The 22,400-nt window shown below is 49.0% G+C and overlaps 1 protein-coding gene across 2 annotated transcripts in view; it reads right to left on the bottom strand.

Annotated features, from left to right (window-relative positions):
- LOC134966188 (uncharacterized) overlaps positions 1-22,400 on the bottom strand; it is a 65,234-nt gene that overhangs the window by 13,761 nt on the left and 29,073 nt on the right. For both annotated transcript variants that reach the window (XM_063942747.1, XM_063942746.1), the window contains exon 4: positions 4,366-4,893. In XM_063942747.1, the coding sequence (XP_063798817.1) occupies positions 4,366-4,893 (528 nt within the window). The remainder of the gene's footprint in view (positions 1-4,365; positions 4,894-22,400) is intronic.

Below are 22,400 nucleotides of genomic sequence, written 5' to 3' on the forward strand. Positions count from 1 at the left end.
AGGTGGTGTCTACGTCTCACATCAACCAACTTATTGTGGTTCCAGTTGTTACGGACACCTGCTACTTCAAAGTCTTTGGATGTTGTGAGGGTTTTGAAGGTGTACGTAAAGAGAACAGCTCGTCACAAGAAGTCGGACTCGCTGTTCATTCTTTGATCCCAATAAAATTGAGTGTCCTGCTTAAAGCAGTCAACTGCACGCTGGATCACTATCCAGCATGCTTTTTCCACAGCAGGCTTGCCAGTTCCAAAATGTGTTCCCGGCCCACTTGACTAGGTCGCTGGGTTCTTCTTGGGCGACTGCCCGGGGTGTCTCAGCTTTACAGCTCTGCCGAGAAGCTACTTGGTCCGGGAAGTGTGGCTCCTGTCGCGACCGGATCGGTGGGTGACTGTTATCCCAAGGGTACATTTTGGATCTGGAGGAACCTGTCCCAGACCGTTTTTTCATCACTCTCCTACCAAGCGATCCCTCCAGACGACAAGCGCTAATTCAGGCGTCTTCCACACTTTTGCGAGATGGAGTAATTCTTTCAGTTCCCAGGCTACAACGGGGTCAGAGTTTTTACTCGAGTCTTTTTCTCATAAGCAAACCGGACGGATCGTTTCGACCCATTTTAAATCTAAAAGGCCTGAATCCGTATCTCACTGTTCAAAGATTCAAGATGGAATCGATTTGTTCAATTATCATGGCCATGGAACAGGAGGAGTATTTGGCATCTATCGACATAAAAGACACGTACCTCCATGTTTCAATTTGGTCAGGTCATCAACATCTGTTGAGGTTCGCAAACGGTCCTTGGCACTTCCAGTTTCAGGCTCTTCCTTTCGGTATCTCCATGGCCCCTCAAGTGTTTACAAAGATATTGGGCCATGTAGTGGTGATACTCAGATGTCAGGGAGTCAACATTACTCCTTACCTGGACGATTTGTTGATAAAAGCTCCGGAGCTTCTTCAACAACACCTGCGACTCACCACAGACACTCTACAATCTTTCGGATGGATTGTGAATTTCCGGAAATCTTTCTCGATTCCCTCTCAGGAGATGATTTTTCTAGGTCTCCTCTTCAACACAAAAAGTCAGAAGGTTTTTCTGCCTCAGGACAAGCTTCAGGATCTCCAGTCGAGAGTCCGTTCCGTTACAATTACCGCAGGTCTCCATTCTCCGATGTATGCAAGTATTGGGCAAGATGGTGGCGACCTTCGAAGTGGTACCATATGCCAGGTTTCATGCTCGGGTCCTTAAGTCTCAGATTTTGGGCTCTTGGAATCAAAAGAGGCCACGTCTGGACTTGCAATTGTGCCGCTTGACGGCTCAGACTCGACAGTCTCTTCATTGGTGGCTTCACATTCCGAATTTAACCAAGGGGGCCCCGTTCACTGTTTGGTCTTGGATGATGATCACCACGGACGCCAGCCTCACCGGTTGGGGGGCAGTGTTTCAATCTCATCACTTCCAGGGACTCTGGAGCGGTCAGGAATCGTGGTTACCAATCAATATTTTGGAATTGAGAGCAATTCGCTATGCTCTGATTCAGGTACAAACCAGTGTTCAGGGTCATCCAGTACGCAGAACTCGCAGCTGGAGAGCAATGAAGGAGGTTGCACATATTCTCCAGTGGGCGGAACGGTGGATTAAGACCATTTCTGCCATTCACATTCCAGGCGTCGACAACTGGAAAGCGGACTTCTTAACCCGTCACACGATACATCCGGGGGAGTGGGAACTTCATCAAGAAGTCTTTCTGACTCTCGTGTCTCTCTGGGGAACACCCGACATAGACATCATGGCGTCTCGTCTCAACCGAAAACTGCCCCAGTACGGATCTCGAACTCAGGATCCTCAGGCAGCGCTGATCGATGCATTGACAGCTCCGGGGCAGGTTCAACTGGGATATGTGTTTCCGCCATTTCCTCTGATACCGCGACTGCTTCAACGCATTAGAAGAGAAGGTCTTCCAGTCATTCTTGTGGCGCCAGACTGGCCTCGTCGTCCGTGGTACTCTCTTCTCCGCAGCATGAAGGCCAGAGAACCGTTCCATCTACCTCTGCGACCCGACCTACTTCTACAAGGTCCTTGTCGCCATCACGATTTAGGTCGTCTGGCTTTGACAGCATGGTTCTTGAATCCAGTATATTGAGAGCTAAAGGGTTATCTAGACCAGTGGTAAAAACTTTGCTTAAGGCTAGAAAACTGGTCACTTCTCGTACTTATCATAGGGTATGGCGTATCTACATTGCTTGGTGTGAAAAGCGTGGATTGTCACCACACCTTTTTCGTTTACCGAGTCTGTTGTCCTTCCTTCAGGAGGGATTGACTAAAGGGCTTTGTTTATCCTCCCTTAAGGGTCAAGTTTCGGCATTGTCGGTTCTCTTTCAAAAACGACTGGCTCTCATTCCAGAGGTTCAGACGTTCCTTAAGGGTGTCCACAGAATTCAACCTCCATTTGTTCCTCTGGTTCCACCCTGGGATTTAAATTTTGTTCTTCGGGCTCTCCAGAAACCACCGTTTGAGCCATTAGAAGTTGTTGACTTACGTGTCCTTACTCTGAAGGTGGTCTTTCTTTTGACCATTGCTTCAGCCAGGCGTGGTTCTGAGTTAGCCACACTTTCTTGCAGACCGCCTTTGTTGGTCTTTCACGACGATCGAGTGGTCCTTCGTACAAAACCTTTCTTTTTGCCAAAAGGTTGCGTCAGCCTTCCATATGAATCAGGACATCGTACTCACGGCATTTGTTCCTGAATCTTCTAGACGGGATTGTCATTTGGCATTGTTTGATGTGGTTCGCGCCTTACGCATTTATTTGTCCCGCAGAGTTTATTCATCGTACGGATACTTTGTTGGTTTTAATTGATGCACCCAGACGTGGCTGGCCAGCTTCTAAAAACACGGTGGCACGTTGGGTTAAGTCTGCTATTCGGCAGGCCTATATTTCTTCGGCATTGCCTGTTCCTGACTCGTTGAGGGCTCATTCGACTTGAACTGTTGGAGCCTCTTGGGCTGTTCGCGGTGGTGTGTCTGTTGAGCAGCTGTGTAGAGCGGCAACTTGGTCTTCCGTGCATACCTTTACCAGGTTTTACCGTTTTCATACTTTTGGTTTGGAGACTGCCTCTGTTGGGTGTCAAATTTTCGGGACGGCTCTGCCGTCTGGTTCTCCCTCCTCTACTTAGCTGGTTTTGGGAAATCCCATCAGTACAGATGGAGTGTCTTCCAGATGGAAGACAGAGAAATAGGGATTTTTTTTGTTGCTTACCGTAAAATCTCTCTCTCCGATTCCATCTGGGGGACACTGCGATCCCTCCCGTATTTTTGTCTGGTTTATTGGTTGTATTCTGTTTGCCTCTTCCGGCTTTGCTAAACGTTAACTGAAGTGTTAGGCTGCCCAGGCTGGAGATGGGAGGGGTTAGAGGGTGGAGGAGTTTCTTTTGATAGGTTCTGTGCCAAAGCTCACTCCCACACACTATAACCCATCAGTACAGAAGCAGCGTCCCCCAGATAGAATCAGAGAAAGATTTTACGGTAAGCAACAAACAAAAAAAAAATCCCCATTTTGATTCAGTATTCTGTGCTGAAGCCTGGATATCATTAAAACCTCCCCTATTAGCGTGCCTTGAGGACAGAGGTTAGGAATGCATTACTTAAAGTAATAAATATCTTTAAATAGATGTATTTGTAATATTTCTCAATTTTATTTATGTTCACTGTGCTGTGATGATGTATTAGTGCAGACAGTGGAGTTGTGACTGACTGCAGGCAACAGTCCCTGGTCTAATGTTCTCATCAGACACTCCTCTGATAATGGCCATGATCTTCATTCTCTTATGGTTCTCTTCTTAAATCATTACTATGATCTGTATCACGATATGGTATCTCTCTTCATGTGCTGTCCCTATATACCTCCGGTGATCCTGGCCTCACTCATATTATGTCCTCTGCCCCCATCCTTCAAGATTCCTCCTGGTCTACAGGCCTTAGTGACTGTCTTCCTTCAGACGCAACCTCTGGTCCTTGTCCACCATGTGTCTGACGCCTGGGGCATGGCCTAGGGGAGAGATATGTGGGCAGGCTGCTACTTTCAGTCAGGGCACTTCCCTTTCTGTCTTGAGATGCAGGGGAGCAACGGCAGATTGCTGTCTCTGTGGTCAGGTCAGAGATCTGGATTGAAGTTTGAATACCTCTGTAAGCTCTTACAAACAGAATCCTCTCTGTCTGCACCTCCTTTGTCGACATCATTTGTACACAAGTTGCAAAATACATTAATTTAACATTGCAGGGATATGGCAAGGCCTTGCATCGCTTAATTACATCCCCACTCATGTGTTTTACTTCCCCTTTAAATACCCAATTGTCTTATTTGGACTTCTTACCTGTGTTAGCCGTGCATGCAAAAGCTCTGTCCAGTTCAACCAGTAACGAGATACGGTGGACTCTGATATTCTAAATCTAAAGGCTAGATCCTGGAGCAGCAAACCTAAGCGCAGCCTGGTGAGAACAAGGAGGAGCTGGTCTTCTAAACTTAGGGCACTTTGAGGTCCAACCTCTGTTTTCTTGCGAATTCTGCCAGTGCACAATTTTTGGTCAGCAGTAACAAAGCCAAGGAAATCTGTAAGATGTTCATAGCTGTCAAAACCTGTGTAAAAGCGCACCCACTTGCTTTCATTTTTTATGCTGTTCATACAGAACCCGGTATCATCCCTGTTGTGCTCTTGATTCTTTACTTGCTGACCCAAATACAGAACTGTTCCAGAGCTTCTATCTAGTTGCTCTTGCAAGTCTTTGTTTTTCTTTTCTAGAATCTCCTTCTCGCAACGCAAGTTCCATATTTCTGATTCTAGGAGGGAGATCTGCTGGCACATGTCAGACACCACCACCCATCGTTCATTGTCCCACTTCTCCTGTATTGGCAGAAAGAAAAACAAACCACAAGTAATATATAGCTTAGAGTACAGACAGGTAAGCAACAGTTTGTAGTTAAAATAAGAATTTACTTACCGATAATTCTATTTCTCGTAGTCCGTAGTGGATGCTGGGAACTCCGTAAGGACCATGGGGAATAGCGGCTCCGCAGGAGACTGGGCACAAAAGTAAAAGCTTTAGGACTACCTGGTGTGCACTGGCTCCTCCCCCTATGACCCTCCTCCAAGCCTCAGTTAGGATACTGTGCCCGGACGAGCGTACACAATAAGGAAGGATATTGAATCCCGGGTAAGACTCATACCAGCCACACCAATCACACCGTACAACCTGTGATCTGAACCCAGTTAACAGCATGATAACAGAGGAGCCTCTGAAAAGATGGCTCACAACAATAATAACCCGATTTTTGTAACAATAACTATGTACAAGTATTGCAGACAATCCGCACTTGGGATGGGCGCCCAGCATCCACTACGGACTACGAGAAATAGAATTATCGGTAAGTAAATTCTTATTTTCTCTGACGTCCTAGTGGATGCTGGGAACTCCGTAAGGACCATGGGGATTATACCAAAGCTCCCAAACGGGCGGGAGAGTGCGGATGACTCTGCAGCACCGAATGAGAGAACTCCAGGTCCTCCTCAGCCAAGGTATCAAATTTGTAGAATTTAGCAAACGTGTTTGCCCCTGACCAAGTAGCTGCTCGGCAAAGTTGTAAAGCCGAGACCCCTCGGGCAGCCGCCCAAGATGAGCCCACTTTCCTTGTGGAATGGGCTTTTACAGATTTTGGCTGTGGCAGGCCTGCCACAGAATGTGCAAGCTGAATTGTACTACAAATCCAACGAGCAATAGTTGCTTAGAAGCAGGAGCACCCAGCTTGTTGGGTGCATACAGGATAAACAGCGAGTCAGATTTTCTGACTCCAGCCGTCCTGGAAACATATATTTTCAGGGCCCTGACTACGTCCAGCAACTTGGAGTCCTCCAAGTCCCTAGTAGCCGCAGGCACCACAATAGGCTGGTTCAAGTGAAATGCTGAAACCACCTTAGGGAGAAATTGAGGACGAGTCCTTAATTCTGCCCTGTCCGAATGAAAAATTAGGTAAGGGCTTTTATAGGATAAAGCCGCCAATTCTGAGACATGCCTGGCTGAAGCCAGGGCTAACAGCATTACCACCTTCCATGTGAGATATTTTAAGTCCACAGTGGAAAGTGGTTCAAACCAATGTGATTTTAGGAATCCCAAAACTACATTGAGATCCCAAGGTGCCACTGGAGGCACAAAAGGAGGTTGTATATGCAGTACCCCCTTGACAAACGTCTGTACTTCAGGAACTGAAGCCAGTTCTTTTTGGAAGAAAATCGACAGGGCCGAAATTTGAACCTTAATGGACCCTAATTTTAGGCCCATAGACAGTCCTGTTTGCAGGAAATGCAGGAAACGACCCAGTTGAAATTCCTCTGTAGGGGCCTTCCTGGCCTCGCACCACGCAACATATTTACGCCAAATACGGTGATAATGTTGTACGGTTACATCCTTCCTGGCTTTGATCAGGGTAGGGATGACTTCATCCGGAATGCCTTTTTCCTTCAGGATCCGGCGTTCAACCGCCATGCCGTCAAACGCAGCCGCGGTAAGTCTTGGAACAGACAGGGTCCCTGCTGGAGCAGGTCCTTTCTTAGAGGTAGAGGCCACGGGTCCTCTGTGAGCATCTCTTGAAGTTCCGGGTATCAAGTCCTTCTTGGCCAATCCGGAGCCACGAGTATAGTCCTTACTCCTCTCCTTCTTATGATTCTCAGTACCTTGGGTATGAGAGGCAGAGGAGGGAACACATACACTGACTGGTACACCCATGGTGTTACCAGAGCGTCCACAGCTATTGCCTGAGGGTCCCTTGACCTGGCGCAATACCTGTCTAGTTTTTTGTTGAGGCGGGACGCCATCATGTCCACCTTTGGTTTTTCCCAACGGTTCACAATCATGTGGAAGACTTCTGGGTGAAGTCCCCACTCCCCCGGGTGGAGGTCGTGTCTGCTGAGGAAGTCTGCTTCCCAGTTGTCCACTCCCGGAATGAACACTGCTGACAGTGCTATCACATGATTTTCTGCCCAGCGAAGAATCCTTGCAACTTCTGTCATTGCCCTCCTGCTTCTTGTGCCGCCCTGTCTGTTTACGTGGGTGACTGCCGTGATGTTGTCCGACTGGATCAGCACCGGCTGACCTTGAAGCAGAGGTCTTGCTAGGCTCAGAGCATTGTATATGGCTCTTAGCTCCAGGATATTTATGTGAAGTGAAGTTTCCAGGCTTGACCACAAGCCCTGGAAATTTTTTCCCTGTGTGACTGCTCCCCAGCCTCTCAGGCTGGCATCCGTGGTCACCAGGACCCAGTCCTGAATGCCGAATCTGCGGCCCTCTAGAAGATGAGCACTCTGCAACCACCACAGGAGAGACACTCTTGTCCTTGGAGACAAGATTATCCGCTGATGCATCTGAAGATGCGACCCGGACCATTTGTCTAGCAGATCCCACTGGAAGGTTCTTGCGTGGAATCTGCCGAATGGGATTGCTTCGTAAGAAGCCACCATTTTTCCCAGAACCCTTGTGCATTGATGCACTGAGACTTGGCCTGGTTTTAGGAGCTTTCTGACTAGTTCGGATAACTCCCTGGCTTTCTCCTCCGGGAGAAACACCTTTTTCTGGACTGTGTCCAGGATCATCCCTAGGAATAGAAGTCGTGTCGTCGGGATCAGCTGCGATTTTGGAATATTGAGAATCCAACCGTGCTGGCGCAGCACTATCTGAGATAGTGCTACCCCGACTTCCAACTGTTCCCTGGATCTTGCCCTTATCAGGAGATCGTCCAAGTAAGGGATAACTAAAACTCCCTTCCTTCGAAGGAGTATCATCATTTTGGCCATTACCTTGGTAAAGACCCGGGGTGTCGTGGACAATCCAAACGGCAGCGTCTGAAACCGATAGTGACAGTTCTGTACCACAAACCTGAGGTACCCTTGGTGAGAAGGGTAAATTGGGACATGTAGGTAAGCATCTTTGATGTCCAGAGACACCATATAGTCCCCTTCTTCCAGGTTTGCAATCACTGCTCTGAGTGACTCTATCTTGAATCTGAACCTTTGTATGTAAGTGTTCAAGGATTTCAGGTTTAAAATTGGTCTCACCGAGCCGTCCGGCTTCGGTACCACAATATAGTGTGGAATAGTACCCCTTTCCCTGTTGTAGGAGGGGTACCTTGATTATCACCTGCTGGGAATACAGCTTGTGAATGGCTTCCAATACTGCCTCCCTGTCTGAGGGAGACGTCGGTAAAGCAGACTTTAGAAAACGGCGAGGGGGAGACGTCTCGAATTCCAATTTGTACCCCTGAGATACCACCTGAAGGATCCAGGGGTCCACTTGCGAGTGGGCCCACTGCGCACTGAACTTCTTGAGACGGGCCCCCACCGTGCCCGAGTCCGCTTGTAAAGCCCCAGCGTCATGCTGAGGACTTTGCGGAGGCGGGAGAGGGCTTTTGTTCCTGGGAACTGGCTGTTTGTTGCAGCCTTTTTCCTCTCCCTCTGCCACGGGGCAGAAATGAGGCGCCTTTTGCCCGCTTGCCCTTATGGGGCCGAAAGGACTGCGCCTGATAATATGGCGTCTTCTTAGGTTGAGAAGCTACCTGGGGTAAAAATGTGGATTTTCCAGCAGTTGCCGTGGCTACCAGGTCAGATAGACCTACCCCAAATAACTCCTCCCCCTTATAAGGCAATACTTCCATGTGCCTTTTAGAATCCGCATCACCTGACCACTGCCGCGTCCATAAACCTCTTCTTGCAGAAATGGACAGCGCGCTAACTCTTGATGCCAGTCGGCAAATATCCCTCTGTGCATCACGCATATATAGAAATGCATCCTTCAAATGCTCTATAGTCAATAATATACTGTCCCTATCCAGGGTATCAATATTTTCAGTCAGGGAATCCGACCACGCCAGGCCCGCACTGCACATCCAGGCTGAGGCTATTGCTGGTCGCAGTATAACACCCGTGTGAGAGTATATACATTTTAGAATATTCTCCAGCTTTCTATCGGCAGGTTCCTTTAGGGCGGCCGTATCAGGAGAGGGTAGTGCTACCTGTTTTGACAAGCGTGTGAGCGCTTTATCCACCCTAGGGGGTGTTTCCCAACGTGCCCTATCCTCTGGCGGGAAAGGGTACGATGCCAATAACCTTTTAGGAATTATCAGTTTTTTATCGGGGGAAACCCACGCCTCATCACACACTTCATTTAATTCCTCGGATACAGGAAAAACTACAGGCAGTTTTTTCTCACCAAACATAATACCCTTCTTAGTGGTACTTGTATTATCAGATATATGCAATACATTTTTCATTGCTTCAATCATGTAACGTGTGGCCCTAGTGGAAGTCACGTTTGTCTCCTCATCATCGACACTGGAGTCAGTATCCGTGTCTGTGTCTGCCATCTGAGGTAACGGGCGTTTTAAAGCCCCTGATGGCGTTTGAGACCCCTGGACAGGCACAAGCTGATTAGCCGGCTGTCTCATGTCGTCAACTGTCTGTCTTAAGGAGCTGACACTGTCACGCAGTTCCTTCCACAAGCTCATCCACTCAGGTGTCGACTCCCTAGGGGGTGACAACTGTATAATAGGTAATTGCTCCGCTTCCATCTCATTTTCCTCCTCAAACATGTCGACACAATCGTACCGACACACCGCACACACACAGGGAATGCTCTGATAGAGGACAGGACCCCACTAGCCCTTTGGGGAGACAGAGGGAGAGTATGCCAGCACACACCAGAGCGCTATATATATACAGGAATACCACTATCAAGTGTGTTTTTCCTTTATAGCTGCTGTTAATATAAAACTGCGCCAAATAAGTGCCCCCCCATCTCTTTTTTACCCTTTTCTGTAGTGCAGGACTGCAGGGGAGAGTCAGGGAGACGTCCTTCCAGCGGAGCTGTGATGGAAAATGGCGCCCGTGTGCTGAGGAGATAGGCTCCGCCCCCTTCTCGGCTGCCTTTTCTCCCGCTTTTTTGGTAATTCTGGCAGGGGTTAAAATACACCCATATAGCCCTGGGGGTTATATGTGGTGTATTTATGCCAGCCAAGGTGTTTTACATTGCTGCTCAGGGCGCCCCCCCCAGCGCCCTGCACCCTCAGTGACCGGAGTGTGAAGTGTGCTGAGTAACAATGGCGCACAGCTGCAGTGCTGTGCGCTACCTTGTTGAAGACTGATGTCTTCTGCCGCCGATTTTTGCGGACCTTTTCTTGCTTCTGGCTCTGTAAGGGGGCCGGCGGCGCGGCTCCGGGACCGAGCTCCGAGGCTGGGCCTGTGTTCGGTCCCTCTGGAGCTAATGGTGTCCAGTAGCCTAAGAAGCCCAATCCACTCTGCACGCAGGTAAGTTCGCTTCTTCTCCCCTTAGTCCCTCGATGCAGTGAGCCTGTTGCCAGCAGGTCTCACTGAAAATAAAAAACCTAAAACTAAACTTTTCACTAAGAAGCTCAGGAGAGCCCCTAGTGTGCACCCTTCTCGTTCGGGCACAAAAATCTAACTGAGGCTTGGAGGAGGGTCATAGGGGGAGGAGCCAGTGCACACCAGGTAGTCCTAAAGCTTTTACTTTTGTGCCCAGTCTCCCGCGGAGCCGCTATTCCCCATGGTCCTTACGGAGTTCCCAGCATCCACTAGGACGTCAGAGAAAATAAGAATTTACTTACCGATAATTCTATTTCTCATAGTCCGTAGTGGATGCTGGGGACTCCGAAAGGACCATGGGGAATAGCGGCTCCGCAGGAGACTGGGCACAAAGTAAAAGCTTTAGGACTAGCTGGTGTGCACTGGCTCCTCCCCCTATGACCCTCCTCCAAGCCTCAGTTAGGATACTGTGCCCGGACGAGCGTACACAATAAGGAAGGATTTTGAATCCCGGGTAAGACTCATACCAGCCACACCAATCACACCGTACAACTTGTGATCTGAACCCAGTTAACAGCATGATAACAGAAGGAGCCTCTGAAAAGATGGCTCACAACAACAATAACCCGATTTTTGTAACAATAACTATGTACAAGTAATGCAGACAATCCGCACTTGGGATGGGCGCCCAGCATCCACTACGGACTATGAGAAATAGAATTATCGGTAAGTAAATTCTTATTTTCTCTAACGTCCTAGTGGATGCTGGGGACTCCGAAAGGACCATGGGGATTATACCAAAGCTCCCAAACGGGCGGGAGAGTGCGGATGACTCTGCAGCACCGAATGAGAGAACTCCAGGTCCTCCTCAGCCAAGGTATCAAATTTGTAGAATTTAGCAAACGTGTTTGCCCCTGACCAAGTAGCTGCTCGGCAAAGTTGTAAAGCCGAGACCCCTCGGGCAGCCGCCCAAGATGAGCCCACTTTCCGTGTGGAATGGGCTTTTACAGATTTTGGCTGTGGCAGGCCTGCCACAGAATGTGCAAGCTGAATTGTACTACAAATCCAACGAGCAATCGTCTGCTTAGAAGCAGGAGCACCCAGCTTGTTGGGTGCATACAGGATAAACAGCGAGTCAGATTTTCTGACTCCAGCCGTCCTGGAAACATATATTTTCAGGGCCCTGACTACGTCCAGCAACTTGGAATCCTCCAAGTCCCTAGTAGCCGCAGGCACCACAATAGGTTGGTTTAAGTGAAATGCTGAAACCACCTTAGGGAGAAATTGAGGACGAGTCCTCAATTCTGCCCTGTCCGTATGAAAAATTAGGTAAGGGCTTTTATAGGATAAAGCCGCCAATTCTGATACACGCCTGGCTGAAGCCAGGGCTAACAGCATTACCACTTTCCATGTGAGATATTTCAAGTCCACAGTGGTGAGTGGTTCAAACCAATGTGATTTTAGGAATCCCAACACTACATTGAGATCCCAAGGTGCCACTGGAGGCACAAAAGGAGGCTGTATATGCAGTACTCCCTTGACAAACGTCTGAACTTCAGGAACAGAAGCTAGTTCTTTTTGGAAGAATATCGACAGGGCCGAAATTTGAACCTTAATGGACCCTAATTTGAGGCCCATAGACAGTCCTGTGTGCAGGAAATGCAGGAATCGACCCAGTTGAAATTCCTCCGTAGGGGCCTTCCTGGCCTCGCACCACGCAACATATTTACGCCAAATACGGTGATAATGTTGTACGGTTACATCCTTCCTGGCTTTGATCAGGGTAGGGATGACTTCATCCGGAATGCCTTTTTCCTTCAGGATCCGGCGTTCAACCGCCATGCCGTCAAACGCAGCCGCGGTAAGTCTTGGAACAGACATGGTCCCTGCTGGAGCAGGTCCTGTCTTAGAGGTAGAGGCCACGGGTCTTCCGTGAGCATCTCTTGAATTTCCGGGTACCAAGTCCTTCTTGGCCAATCCGGAGCCACGAGTATAGTCTTTACTCCTCTCCTTCTTATGATTCTCAGTACTTTTGGTATGAGAGGAAGAGGAGGGAACACATACACTGACCGGTACACCCACGGTGTTACCAGAGCGTCCACAGCTATTGCCTGAGGGTCCCTTGACGTGGAGCAATATCTGTCCAGTTTTTTGTTGAGGCGAGACGCCATCATGTCCACCTTTGGTTTTTCCCAACGGTTTACAATCATGTGGAAGACTTCTGGGTGAAGTCCCCACTCCCCCGGGTGAAGATCGTGTCTGCTGAGGAAGTCTGCTTCCCAGTTGTCCACTCCCGGAATGAACACTGCTGACAGTGCTATCACATGATTTTCCGCCCAGCGAAGAATCCTTGCCACTTCCGTCATTGCCCTCCTGCTTCTTGTGCCGCCCTGTCTGTTTACGTGGGCGACTGCCGTGATGTTGTCCGACTGGATCAATACTGGCTGACCCTGAAGCAGAGGCCTTGCCTGACTTAGGGCATTGTAAATGGCCCTTAGTTCCAGGATATTTATGTGAAGTGACGTTTCCATGCTTGACCACAAGCCCTGGAAATTTTTTCCCTGTGTGACTGCTCCCCAGCCTCTCAGGCTGGCATCCGTGGTCACCAGGACCCAATCCTGAATGCCGAATCTGCGGCCCTCTAGGAGATGAGCACTCTGTAACCACCACAGGAGAGACACCCTTGTCCTTGGAGACAGGGTTATCCGCTGATGCATTTGAAGATGCGATCCGGACCATTTGTCTAGCAGATCCAACTGAAAAGTTCTTGCGTGGAATCTGCCGAATGGAATCGCTTCGTAAGAAGCCACCATCTTTCCCAGGACCCTTGTGCACTGATGCACTGACACCTGGCCTGGTCTTAGGAGTTTCCTGACTAGGTCGGATAACTCCCAGGCTCTCTCTTCCGGGAGAAACACCTTTTTCTGTACTGTGTCCAGAATCATCCCTAGGAACAGCAGACGTGTCGTCGGAATCAGCTGCGATTTTGGAATATTTAGAATCCATCCGTGCTGTCGTAGTACTATTTGAGATAGTGCTACTCCGACCTCTAACTGTTCTCTGGACCGTGCCCTTATCAGGAGATCGTCCAAGTAAGGGATAATTAAGACGCCTTTTCTTCGAAGAAGAATCATCATTTCGGCCATTACCTTGGTAAAGACCCGGGGTGCCGTGGACAATCCAAACGGCAGCGTCTGAAACGGATAGTGACAGTTCTGTACCACAAACCTGAGGTACCCTTGGTGAGAAGGGCAAATTGGGACATGGAGGTAAGCATCCTTGATGTCCAGAGACACCATGTAGTCCCCTTCTTCCAGGTTCGCTATCACTGCTCTGAGTGACTCCATCTTGAACTTGAACCTTTTTATGTAAGTGTTCAAGGCTTTCAGATTTAAAATGGGTCTCACCGAGCCGTCCGGCTTCGGTACCACAAACAGCGTGGAGTAATACCCCTTTCCCTGTTGTAGGAGGGGTACCTTGATTATCACTTGCTGGGAATACAGCTTGTGAATGGCTTCCAATACCGCCTCCCTGTCGGGGGTAGACGTTGGTAAAGCAGACTTCAGGAACCGGCGAGGGGGAGACGTCTCGAATTCCAATTTGTACCCCTGAGATACTACCTGCAGGATCCAGGGGTCCACTTGCGAGTGAGCCCACTGCGCGCTGAAATTCTTGAGACGGGCCCCCACCGTGCCTGAGTCCGCTTGTAAGGCCCCAGCGTCATGCTGAGGACTTGGCAGAAGCGGGGGAGGGCTTCTGTTCGTGGGAAGAAGCTGTCTGTTGCAGTCTTTTTCCCCTTCCTCTGCCCCGGGGCAGATATGAGTGGCCTTTTGCCCGCTTGCCCTTATGGGGACGAAAGGACTGAGCCTGAAAAGACGGTATCTTTTTCTGCTGCGAGGTGACTTGGGGTAAAAATAAGAATTTACTTACCGATAATTCTATTTCTCGGAGTCCGTAGTGGATGCTGGGGTTCCTGAAAGGACCATGGGGAATAGCGGCTCCGCAGGAGACAGGGCACAAAAAGTAAAGCTTTAGGATCAGGTGGTGTGCACTGGCTCCTCCCCCTATGACCCTCCTCCAAGCCTCAGTTAGGATACTGTGCCCGGACGAGCGTACACAATAAGGAAGGATTTAGGAATCCCGGGTAAGACTCATACCAGCCACACCAATCACACTGTACAACCTGTGATCTGAACCCAGTTAACAGTATGATAACAGCGGAGCCTCTGAAAGATGGCTCACAACAATAATAACCCGATTTTTGTAACTATGTACAAGTATTGCAGATAATCCGCACTTGGGATGGGCGCCCAGCATCCACTACGGACTCCGAGAAATAGAATTATCGGTAAGTAAATTCTTATTTTCTCTATCGTCCTAGTGGATGCTGGGGTTCCTGAAAGGACCATGGGGATTATACCAAAGCTCCCAAACGGGCGGGAGAGTGCGGATGACTCTGCAGCACCGAATGAGAGAACTCCAGGTCCTCCTTAGCCAGGTTATCAAATTTGTAGGATTTTACAAACGTGTTTGCCCCTGACTAAATAGCCGCTCGGCAAAGTTGTAAAGCCGAGACACCTCGGGCAGCCGCCCAAGATGAGCCCACCTTCCTTGTGGAATGGGCATTTACATATTTTGGCTGTGGCAGGCCTGCCACAGAATGTGCAAGCTGAATTGTATTACACATCCAACTAGCAAAAGTCTGCTTAGAAGCAAGAGCACCCAGTTTGTTGGGTGCATACAGGATAACAGCAAGTCAGTTTTCCTGACTCCAGCCGTCCTGGAACCTATATTTTCAGGGCCCTGACCACATCTAGCAACTTGGAGTCCTCCAAGTCCCTAGTAGGCGCAAGACACCACAATAAGCTGGTTCAGGTGAAACACTGACACCACCTTAGGGAGAGAACTGGGGACGAGTCCGCAGCTCTGCCCTGTCCGAATGGACAAACAGATATGGGCTTTTTTGAGAAAAAAACCACCAATTTGACACTCGCCTGGTCCAGGCCAGGTCCAAGAGCATGTTCACTTTTCATGTGAGATGCTTCAAATCCACAGATTTGACTGGTTTTAAACCAATGTGTTTTGAGGAATCCCAGAACTACGTTGAGATCCCACAGTGCCACTGGAGGCACAAAAGGGGGTTGTATATGCAATACTCCCTTGACAAACTTCTGGACTTCAGGAACTGAAGCCAATTCTTTCTGGAAGAAAAATCGACAGGGCCGAAATTTGAACCTTAATGGACCCCAATTTGAGGCCCATAGACACTCCTGTTTGCAGGAAATGCAGGAATCGACCGAGTTGAAATTTCTTCGTGGGGCCTTCCTGGCCTCACACCACGCAACATATTTTCGCCACATGTGGTGATAATGTTGTGCGGTCACCTCCTTTCTGGCTTTGACCAGGGTAGGAATGACCTCTTCCTGAATGCCTTTTCCCTTAGGATCCGGCGTTCCACCGCCATGCCGTCAAACGCAGCTGCGGTAAGTCTTGGAACAGACATGGTACTTGCTGAAACAAGTCCCTTCTTAGCGGCAGAGGCCATAAGTCCTCTGTGAGCATCTCTTGAAGTTCCGGGTACCAAGTCCTTCTTGGCCAATCCGGAGCCATGAGTATAGTTCTTACTCCTCTACGTCTTATAATTCTCAGTACCTTAGGTATGAAAAGCAGAGGATGGAACACATACACCGACTGGTACACCCACGGTGTTACCAGAACGTCCACAGCTATTGCCTGAGGGTCTCTTAACCTGGCGCAATACCTGTCCCGTTTTTTGTTCAGACGGGACGCCATCATGTCCACCTTTGGTAATTCCCAACGGTTTACAATCATGTGGAAAACTTCCCCATGAAGTTCCCACTCTGCCGGGTGGAGGTCGTGCCTACTGAGGAAGTCTGCTTCCCAGTTTCCATTCCCGGAATGAAACACTGCTGACAGTGCTATCACATGATTTTCCGCCCAGCGAAAAGTCCTTGCAGTTTTTGCCACTGCCCTCCTGCTTCTTGTGCCGCCCTGTCTATTTACGTGGGCGACTGCCGTGATGTTTTATCCCACTGGATCAATACCGGCTGACCTTGAAGCAGAGGTCTTGCTAAGCTTAGAGCATTATAAATTTACCCTTAGCTATATTTATGTGGAGAAAAGTCTCCAGACTTGATCACACTCCCTGGAAATTTTTTCCTTGTGTGACTGCTCCCCAGCCTCTCGGGCTGGCCTCCGTGGTCACCAACATCCAAAACTGAATGCCGAATCTGCGGCCCTCTAGAAGATGAGCACTCTGTAACCACCACAGGAGAGACACCCTTGTCCTTGGATATAGGGTTATCCGCTGATGCATCTGAAGATGCGATCCGGACCATTTGTCCAGCAGATCCCACTGAAAAGTTCTTGCATGAAATCTGCCGACTGGAATTGCTTCGAAGGAAGTCACCATTTTTTTACCATGGCCCTTGTGCAATGATGCACTGATTTTAGGAGGTTCCTGACTAGCTCGGATAACTCCCTGGCTCTCTCTTCCGGGAGAAACACCTTTTTCTGGACTGTGTCCAGAATCATCCCTAAGCACAGGAGACTTGTTGTCGGGATCAGCTGCGATTTTGGAATATTTAGAATCCACCCCTGCTGTTGTAACAGTATCCGAGATAGTGCTACTCCGACCTCCAACTGTTCCCTGGACTTTGCCCTTATCAGGAGATCGTCCAAGTAAGGGATAATTAAGACGCCTTTTCTTCGAAGAAGAACCATCATTTCGGCCATTACCTTGGTAAAGACCCGGGGTGCCGTGGACAATCCAAACGGCAGCGTCTGAAACTGATAGTGACAGTTCTGTACCACGAACCTGAGGTACCCTTAGTGATAAGGGCAAATTTGGGACATGGAGGTAAGCATCCCTGATGTCTCGGGACACCATATAGTCCCCTTCTTCCCGGTTCGTTATCACTGCTCTGAGTGACTCCATCTTGATTTGAACCTTTGTAAGTGTTCAAATTTTTTTTTAGATTTAGAATAGGTCTCACCTAGCCTTCTGGCTTCAGTACCACAATATAGTGTGGAATAATACCCCTTTTCTTGTTGTAGGAGGGGTCATTTAATTATCACCTGCTGGGAATACAGCTCGTGAATTGTTTCCCATACTGCCTCCCTGTCGGAGGGAGACCTTGGTAAAGCAGACTTCAGGAGCCTGCGCAGGGGAAACGTCTCGACATTCCAATCTGTACCCCTGGGATACTACTTGTAGGATCCAGGGGTCCTGTACGGTCTCAGCGTCATGCTGAGAGCTTGTCAGAAGCGGTGGAACGCTTCTGTTCCTGGGAATGGGCTGCCTGCTGCAGTCTTCTTCCCTTTCCTCTATCCCTGGGCAGATATGACTCTTATAGGGACGAAAGGACTGAAGCTGAAAAGACGGTGTCTTTTTCTGCAGAGATGTGACTTAGGGTAAAAACGGTGGATTTTCCAGCAGTTGCCGTGGCCACCAGGTCCGATGGACCGACCCCAAATAACTCCTCTTCCTTTATACGGCAATACACCTTTGTGCCGTTTGGAATCTGCATCACCTGACCACTGTCGTGTCCATAAACATCTTCTGGCAGATATGGACATCGCACTTACTCTTGATGCCAGAGTGCAAATATCCCTCTGTGCATCTCGCATATATAGAAATGCATCCTTTAAATGCTCTATAGTCAATAAAATACTGTCCCTGTCAAGGGTATCAATATTTTTAGTCAGGGAATCCGACCAAGCCACCCCAGCTCTGCACATCCAGGCTGAGGCGATCGCTGTATAACACCAGTATGTGTGTATATACTTTTTATGATATTTTCCAGCCTCCTGTCAGCTGGCTCCTTGAGGACGGCCCTATCTATAGACGGTACCGCCACTTGTTCTGATAAGCGTGTGAGCGCCTTATCCACCCTAAGGGGTGTTTCCCAACGCGCCCTAACTTCTGGCGGGAAAGGGTATACCGCCCATATTTTCTATCGGGGGAACCCACGCATCGTCACACACTTCATTTAATTTATCTGATTCAGGAAAAACTACGGTAGTTTTTTCACATCCCACATAATACCCTCTTTTGTGGTACTTGTAGTATCAGAAATATGTAACACCTCCTTCATTGCCCTTAACGTGTGGCCCTAATAAGGAATACGTTTGTTTATTCACCGTCGACACTGGATTCAGTGTCCCTGTCTGTGTCTGTGTCGACCGACTAAAGTAAACGGGCGTTTTAAAACCCCTGACGGTGTTTTTGAGACGTCTGGACCGGTACTAATTGTTTGTCGGCCGTCTCATGTCGTCAACCGACCTTGCCGCGTGTTGACATTATCACGTAATTCCCTAAATAAGCCATCCATTCCGGTGTCGACTCCCTAGAGAGTGACATCACCATTACAGGCAATTGCTCCGCCTCCTCACCAACATCGTCCTCATACATGTCGACACACACGTACCGACACACAGCACACACACAGGGAATGCTCTGATAGAGGACAGGACCTACTAGCCCTTTGGAGAGACAGAGGGAGAGTTTGCCAGCACACACCAAAAACGCTATAATTATATAGGGACAACCTTATATAAGTGTTTTCCCTTATAGCATCTTTTTTATATATTTTCAACGCCAAATTAGTGCCCCCCCTCTCTGTTTTAACCCTGTTTCTGTAGTGCAGTGCAGGGGAGAGCCTGGGAGCCTTCCCTCCAGCCTTTCTGTGAGGGAAAATGGCGCTGTGTGCTGAGGAGATAGGCCCCGCCCCTTTTTCGGCGGCCTCGTCTCCCGCTCTTAACGGATTCTGGCAGGGGTTAAATATCTCCATATAGCCCCCGGAGGCTATATGTGAGGTATTTTTAGCCAAAAATAGGTTTTCATTGCCTCCCAGGGCGCCCCCCTCCCAGCGCCCTGCACCCTCAGTGACTGCCGTGTGAAGTGTGCTGAGAGGAAATGGCGCACAGCTGCAGTGCTGTGCGCTACCTTAAGAAGACTGAGGAGTCTTCATGCCGCCGATTCTGGACCTTCTTCTTGTTTCAGCATCTGCAAGGGGGCCGGCGGCGAGGCTCCGGTGACCATCCAGGCTGTACCTGTGATCGTCCCTCTGGAGCTAATGTCCAGTAGCCAAAGAAGCCAATCCATCCTGCACGCAGGTGAGTTCACTTCTTCTCCCCTAAGTCCCTCGTTGCAGTGATCCTGTTGCCAGCAGGACTCACTGTAAAATAAAAAACCTAAGCTAAACTTTTCTAAGCAGCTCTTTAGGAGAGCCACCTAGATTGCACCCTTCTCGGCCGGGCACAAAAATCTAACTGAGGCTTGGAGGAGGGTCATAGGGGGAGGAGCCAGTGCACACCACCTGATCCTAAAGCTTTACTTTTTGTGCCCTGTCTCCTGCGGAGCCGCTATTCCCCATGGTCCTTTCAGGAACCCCAGCATCCACTAGGACGATAGAGAAAAGGTGGATTTCCCAGCCGTTGCCGTGGCCACCAGGTCCGATAGACCGCCCCCAAATAACTCCTCCCCTTTATACGGCAATACTTCCATATGCCGTTTGGAATCCGCATCCCCTGACCACTGTCGCGTCCATAATCCTCTTCTGGCAGAAATGGACATCGTTATCGTACAGGTTTTGGATACCTGCGCTCACCCTCTATTTGGTGTTTGTATGTGATAAATTATGTATCTCTATGATCTGTAAATACCTTTATAAGTCACAATGCTTAGTATAACAGATGGTACAATAATTCATATATAATTGATGATATTGTGATTACACATAAATGCCCTTATAGTAACATGCATATTGTGTGAACATCCGATGTATAGGGAAATTTAACACAAGATGAAATAAAATATGGTATTGCCGCTTGATGAATATCCTAAAAAAAAAAAAAAAAAAAGTCTTGTGAGAAAAGGAGTGTCTTTGTTTCAGATATATAGGAGTCAGTCTTTATCTGAAGGGATTTCCTTTCCCCTCAGTGTGAGTCTAAACAGTGTGCCCAGAGGCGGTTCTTTTGTCAATAATTGATCGTAGGTGGAGGTCGTGTTCTGGGAGGCCGGCGTCCCGGCCTGCCAGGTGCAACTTACCCACACGATGTGATGTTTAGTTCTCTTTGTTCATTCTGTGGTGAGTGATGATGTGGCCACTTGCGCTGTTTCCGCTGTATCCGTCCCCGGTGGTGTTCCTCAGCAGACAGGGCTGGAAGCCTTCCTGGCTCTGCTGCTAGGCTGCCGGGTCCCGCCGGAAGCCGCACTGAACAACCGGAAGTTGCGTTGCCGCAACGCTCAGCTTCTTCCTATGTCCTGTGCGGTCTCAACGGCCGCTCCACTCGCCGGCCGGCGAGGAGTCTTGTGGATGTAGTTTGTGGTGATGTGCTGGCAAGCTTGAGGTGTCTGCATGGATATCGCACTTACTCTTGATGCCAGAGTGCAAATGTCTCTCTGTGCATCTCGCATATATAGGAATGCATCCTTTAAATGCTCTATAGTCAATAATATTTTGTCCCTGTCCAGGGTATCAATATTTTCAGTCAGGGAATCCGACCAAGCCACCCCAGCACTGCACATCCAGGCTGAGGCGATTGCTGGTCGCAGTATAACACCAGTATGTGTGTATATACTTTTAAGGATATTTTCCAGCCTCCTATCTGCTGGCTCCTTAAGGGCGGCCGTTTCTGGAGACGGTAACGCCACTTGTTTTGATAAGCGTGTGAGCGCCTTATCCACCCTAGGGGGTGTTTCCCAACGAGCCCTAACCTCTGGTGGGAAGGGATATAGTGCCAATAATTTTTTAGAAATTAGCAATTTTTTGTCGGGGGTAACCCACGCTTCATCACACACTTCATTCAATTCATCTGATTCAGGAAAAACTACGGGTAGTTTTTTCACACCCCACATAATACCCCTTTTTGTGGTACTTGCAGTATCAGAGATGTGCAAAACCTCCTTCATTGCCGTGATCATGTAACGTGTGGCCCTACTGGAAAATACGTTTGTTTCTTCACCGTCGACACTGGAGTCAGTGTCTGTGTCTGGGTCCGTGTCGACCCACTGAGGTAACGGGCGTTTAATAGCCCCTGACGGTGTTTGAGACGCCTGGACAGGCACTAACTGAGCTGCCGGCTGTCTCATGTCGTCAACAGTTTTCTGTAACGTGCCGACACTGTCACGTAATTCCTTAATTACGGCCATCCATTCAGGTGTCGACTCCCTAGGGGGTGACATCACCATTATAGGCAATTGCTCCGCCTCCACATCATTTTCCACCTCATACATGTCGACACACACGTACCGACACCCAGCACACACACAGGGAATGCTCTGATAGAGGACAGGACCCACTTAGCCCCTTGGGGAGACAGAGGGAGAGTTTGCCAGCACACACCAGAGCGCTATATATGTATAGGGACAACCTTACAATAAGTGTCTATCCCTTATAGCTGCTTATATCTGTTATTTTGCCAAATAAGTGCCCCCCTCTCTTTTTTACCCTGTTTCTGTAGTTGCAGGATGCAGGGGAGATTCTGGGAGCCTTCCTACCAGCGGAGCTGTGTGGGAAAAATGGCGCTGTGTGCTGAGGAGATAGGCCCCGCCCCCTTCACGGCGGGCTCTTCTCCCGCTTTTTTCTGGAAAACTGGCAGGGGTTAAATACATCCATATAGCCCAGGAGCTATATGTGATGTATTTTTTGCCAAATAAGGTAAATTCATTGCTTCCCAGGGCGCCCCCCCCAACGCCCTGCATCCTCAGTGACCGAAGTGTGAAGTGTGCTGAGAGCAATGGCGCACAGCTGCAGTGCTGTGCGCTACCTTATGAAGACAGGAAAGTCTTCTGCCGCCGATTTATGGACCTCTTCTTGCTTCAGCATCTGTAAGGGGGCCGGCGGCGCGGCTCCGGGACCCATCCATGGCTGGGCCTGTGATCGTCCCTCTGGAGCTAATGGTGTCCAGTAGCCTAAGAAGCCCAATCCACTCTGCACGCAGGTGAGTTCACTTCTTCTCCCCTTAGTCCCTCGATGCAGTGAGCCTGTTGCCAGCAGGTCTCACTGAAAATAAAAAACCTA

Source organism: Pseudophryne corroboree, chromosome 10, assembly GCF_028390025.1.
Source record: "Pseudophryne corroboree isolate aPseCor3 chromosome 10, aPseCor3.hap2, whole genome shotgun sequence".
Lineage (NCBI taxonomy): Eukaryota > Metazoa > Chordata > Amphibia > Anura > Myobatrachidae > Pseudophryne > Pseudophryne corroboree.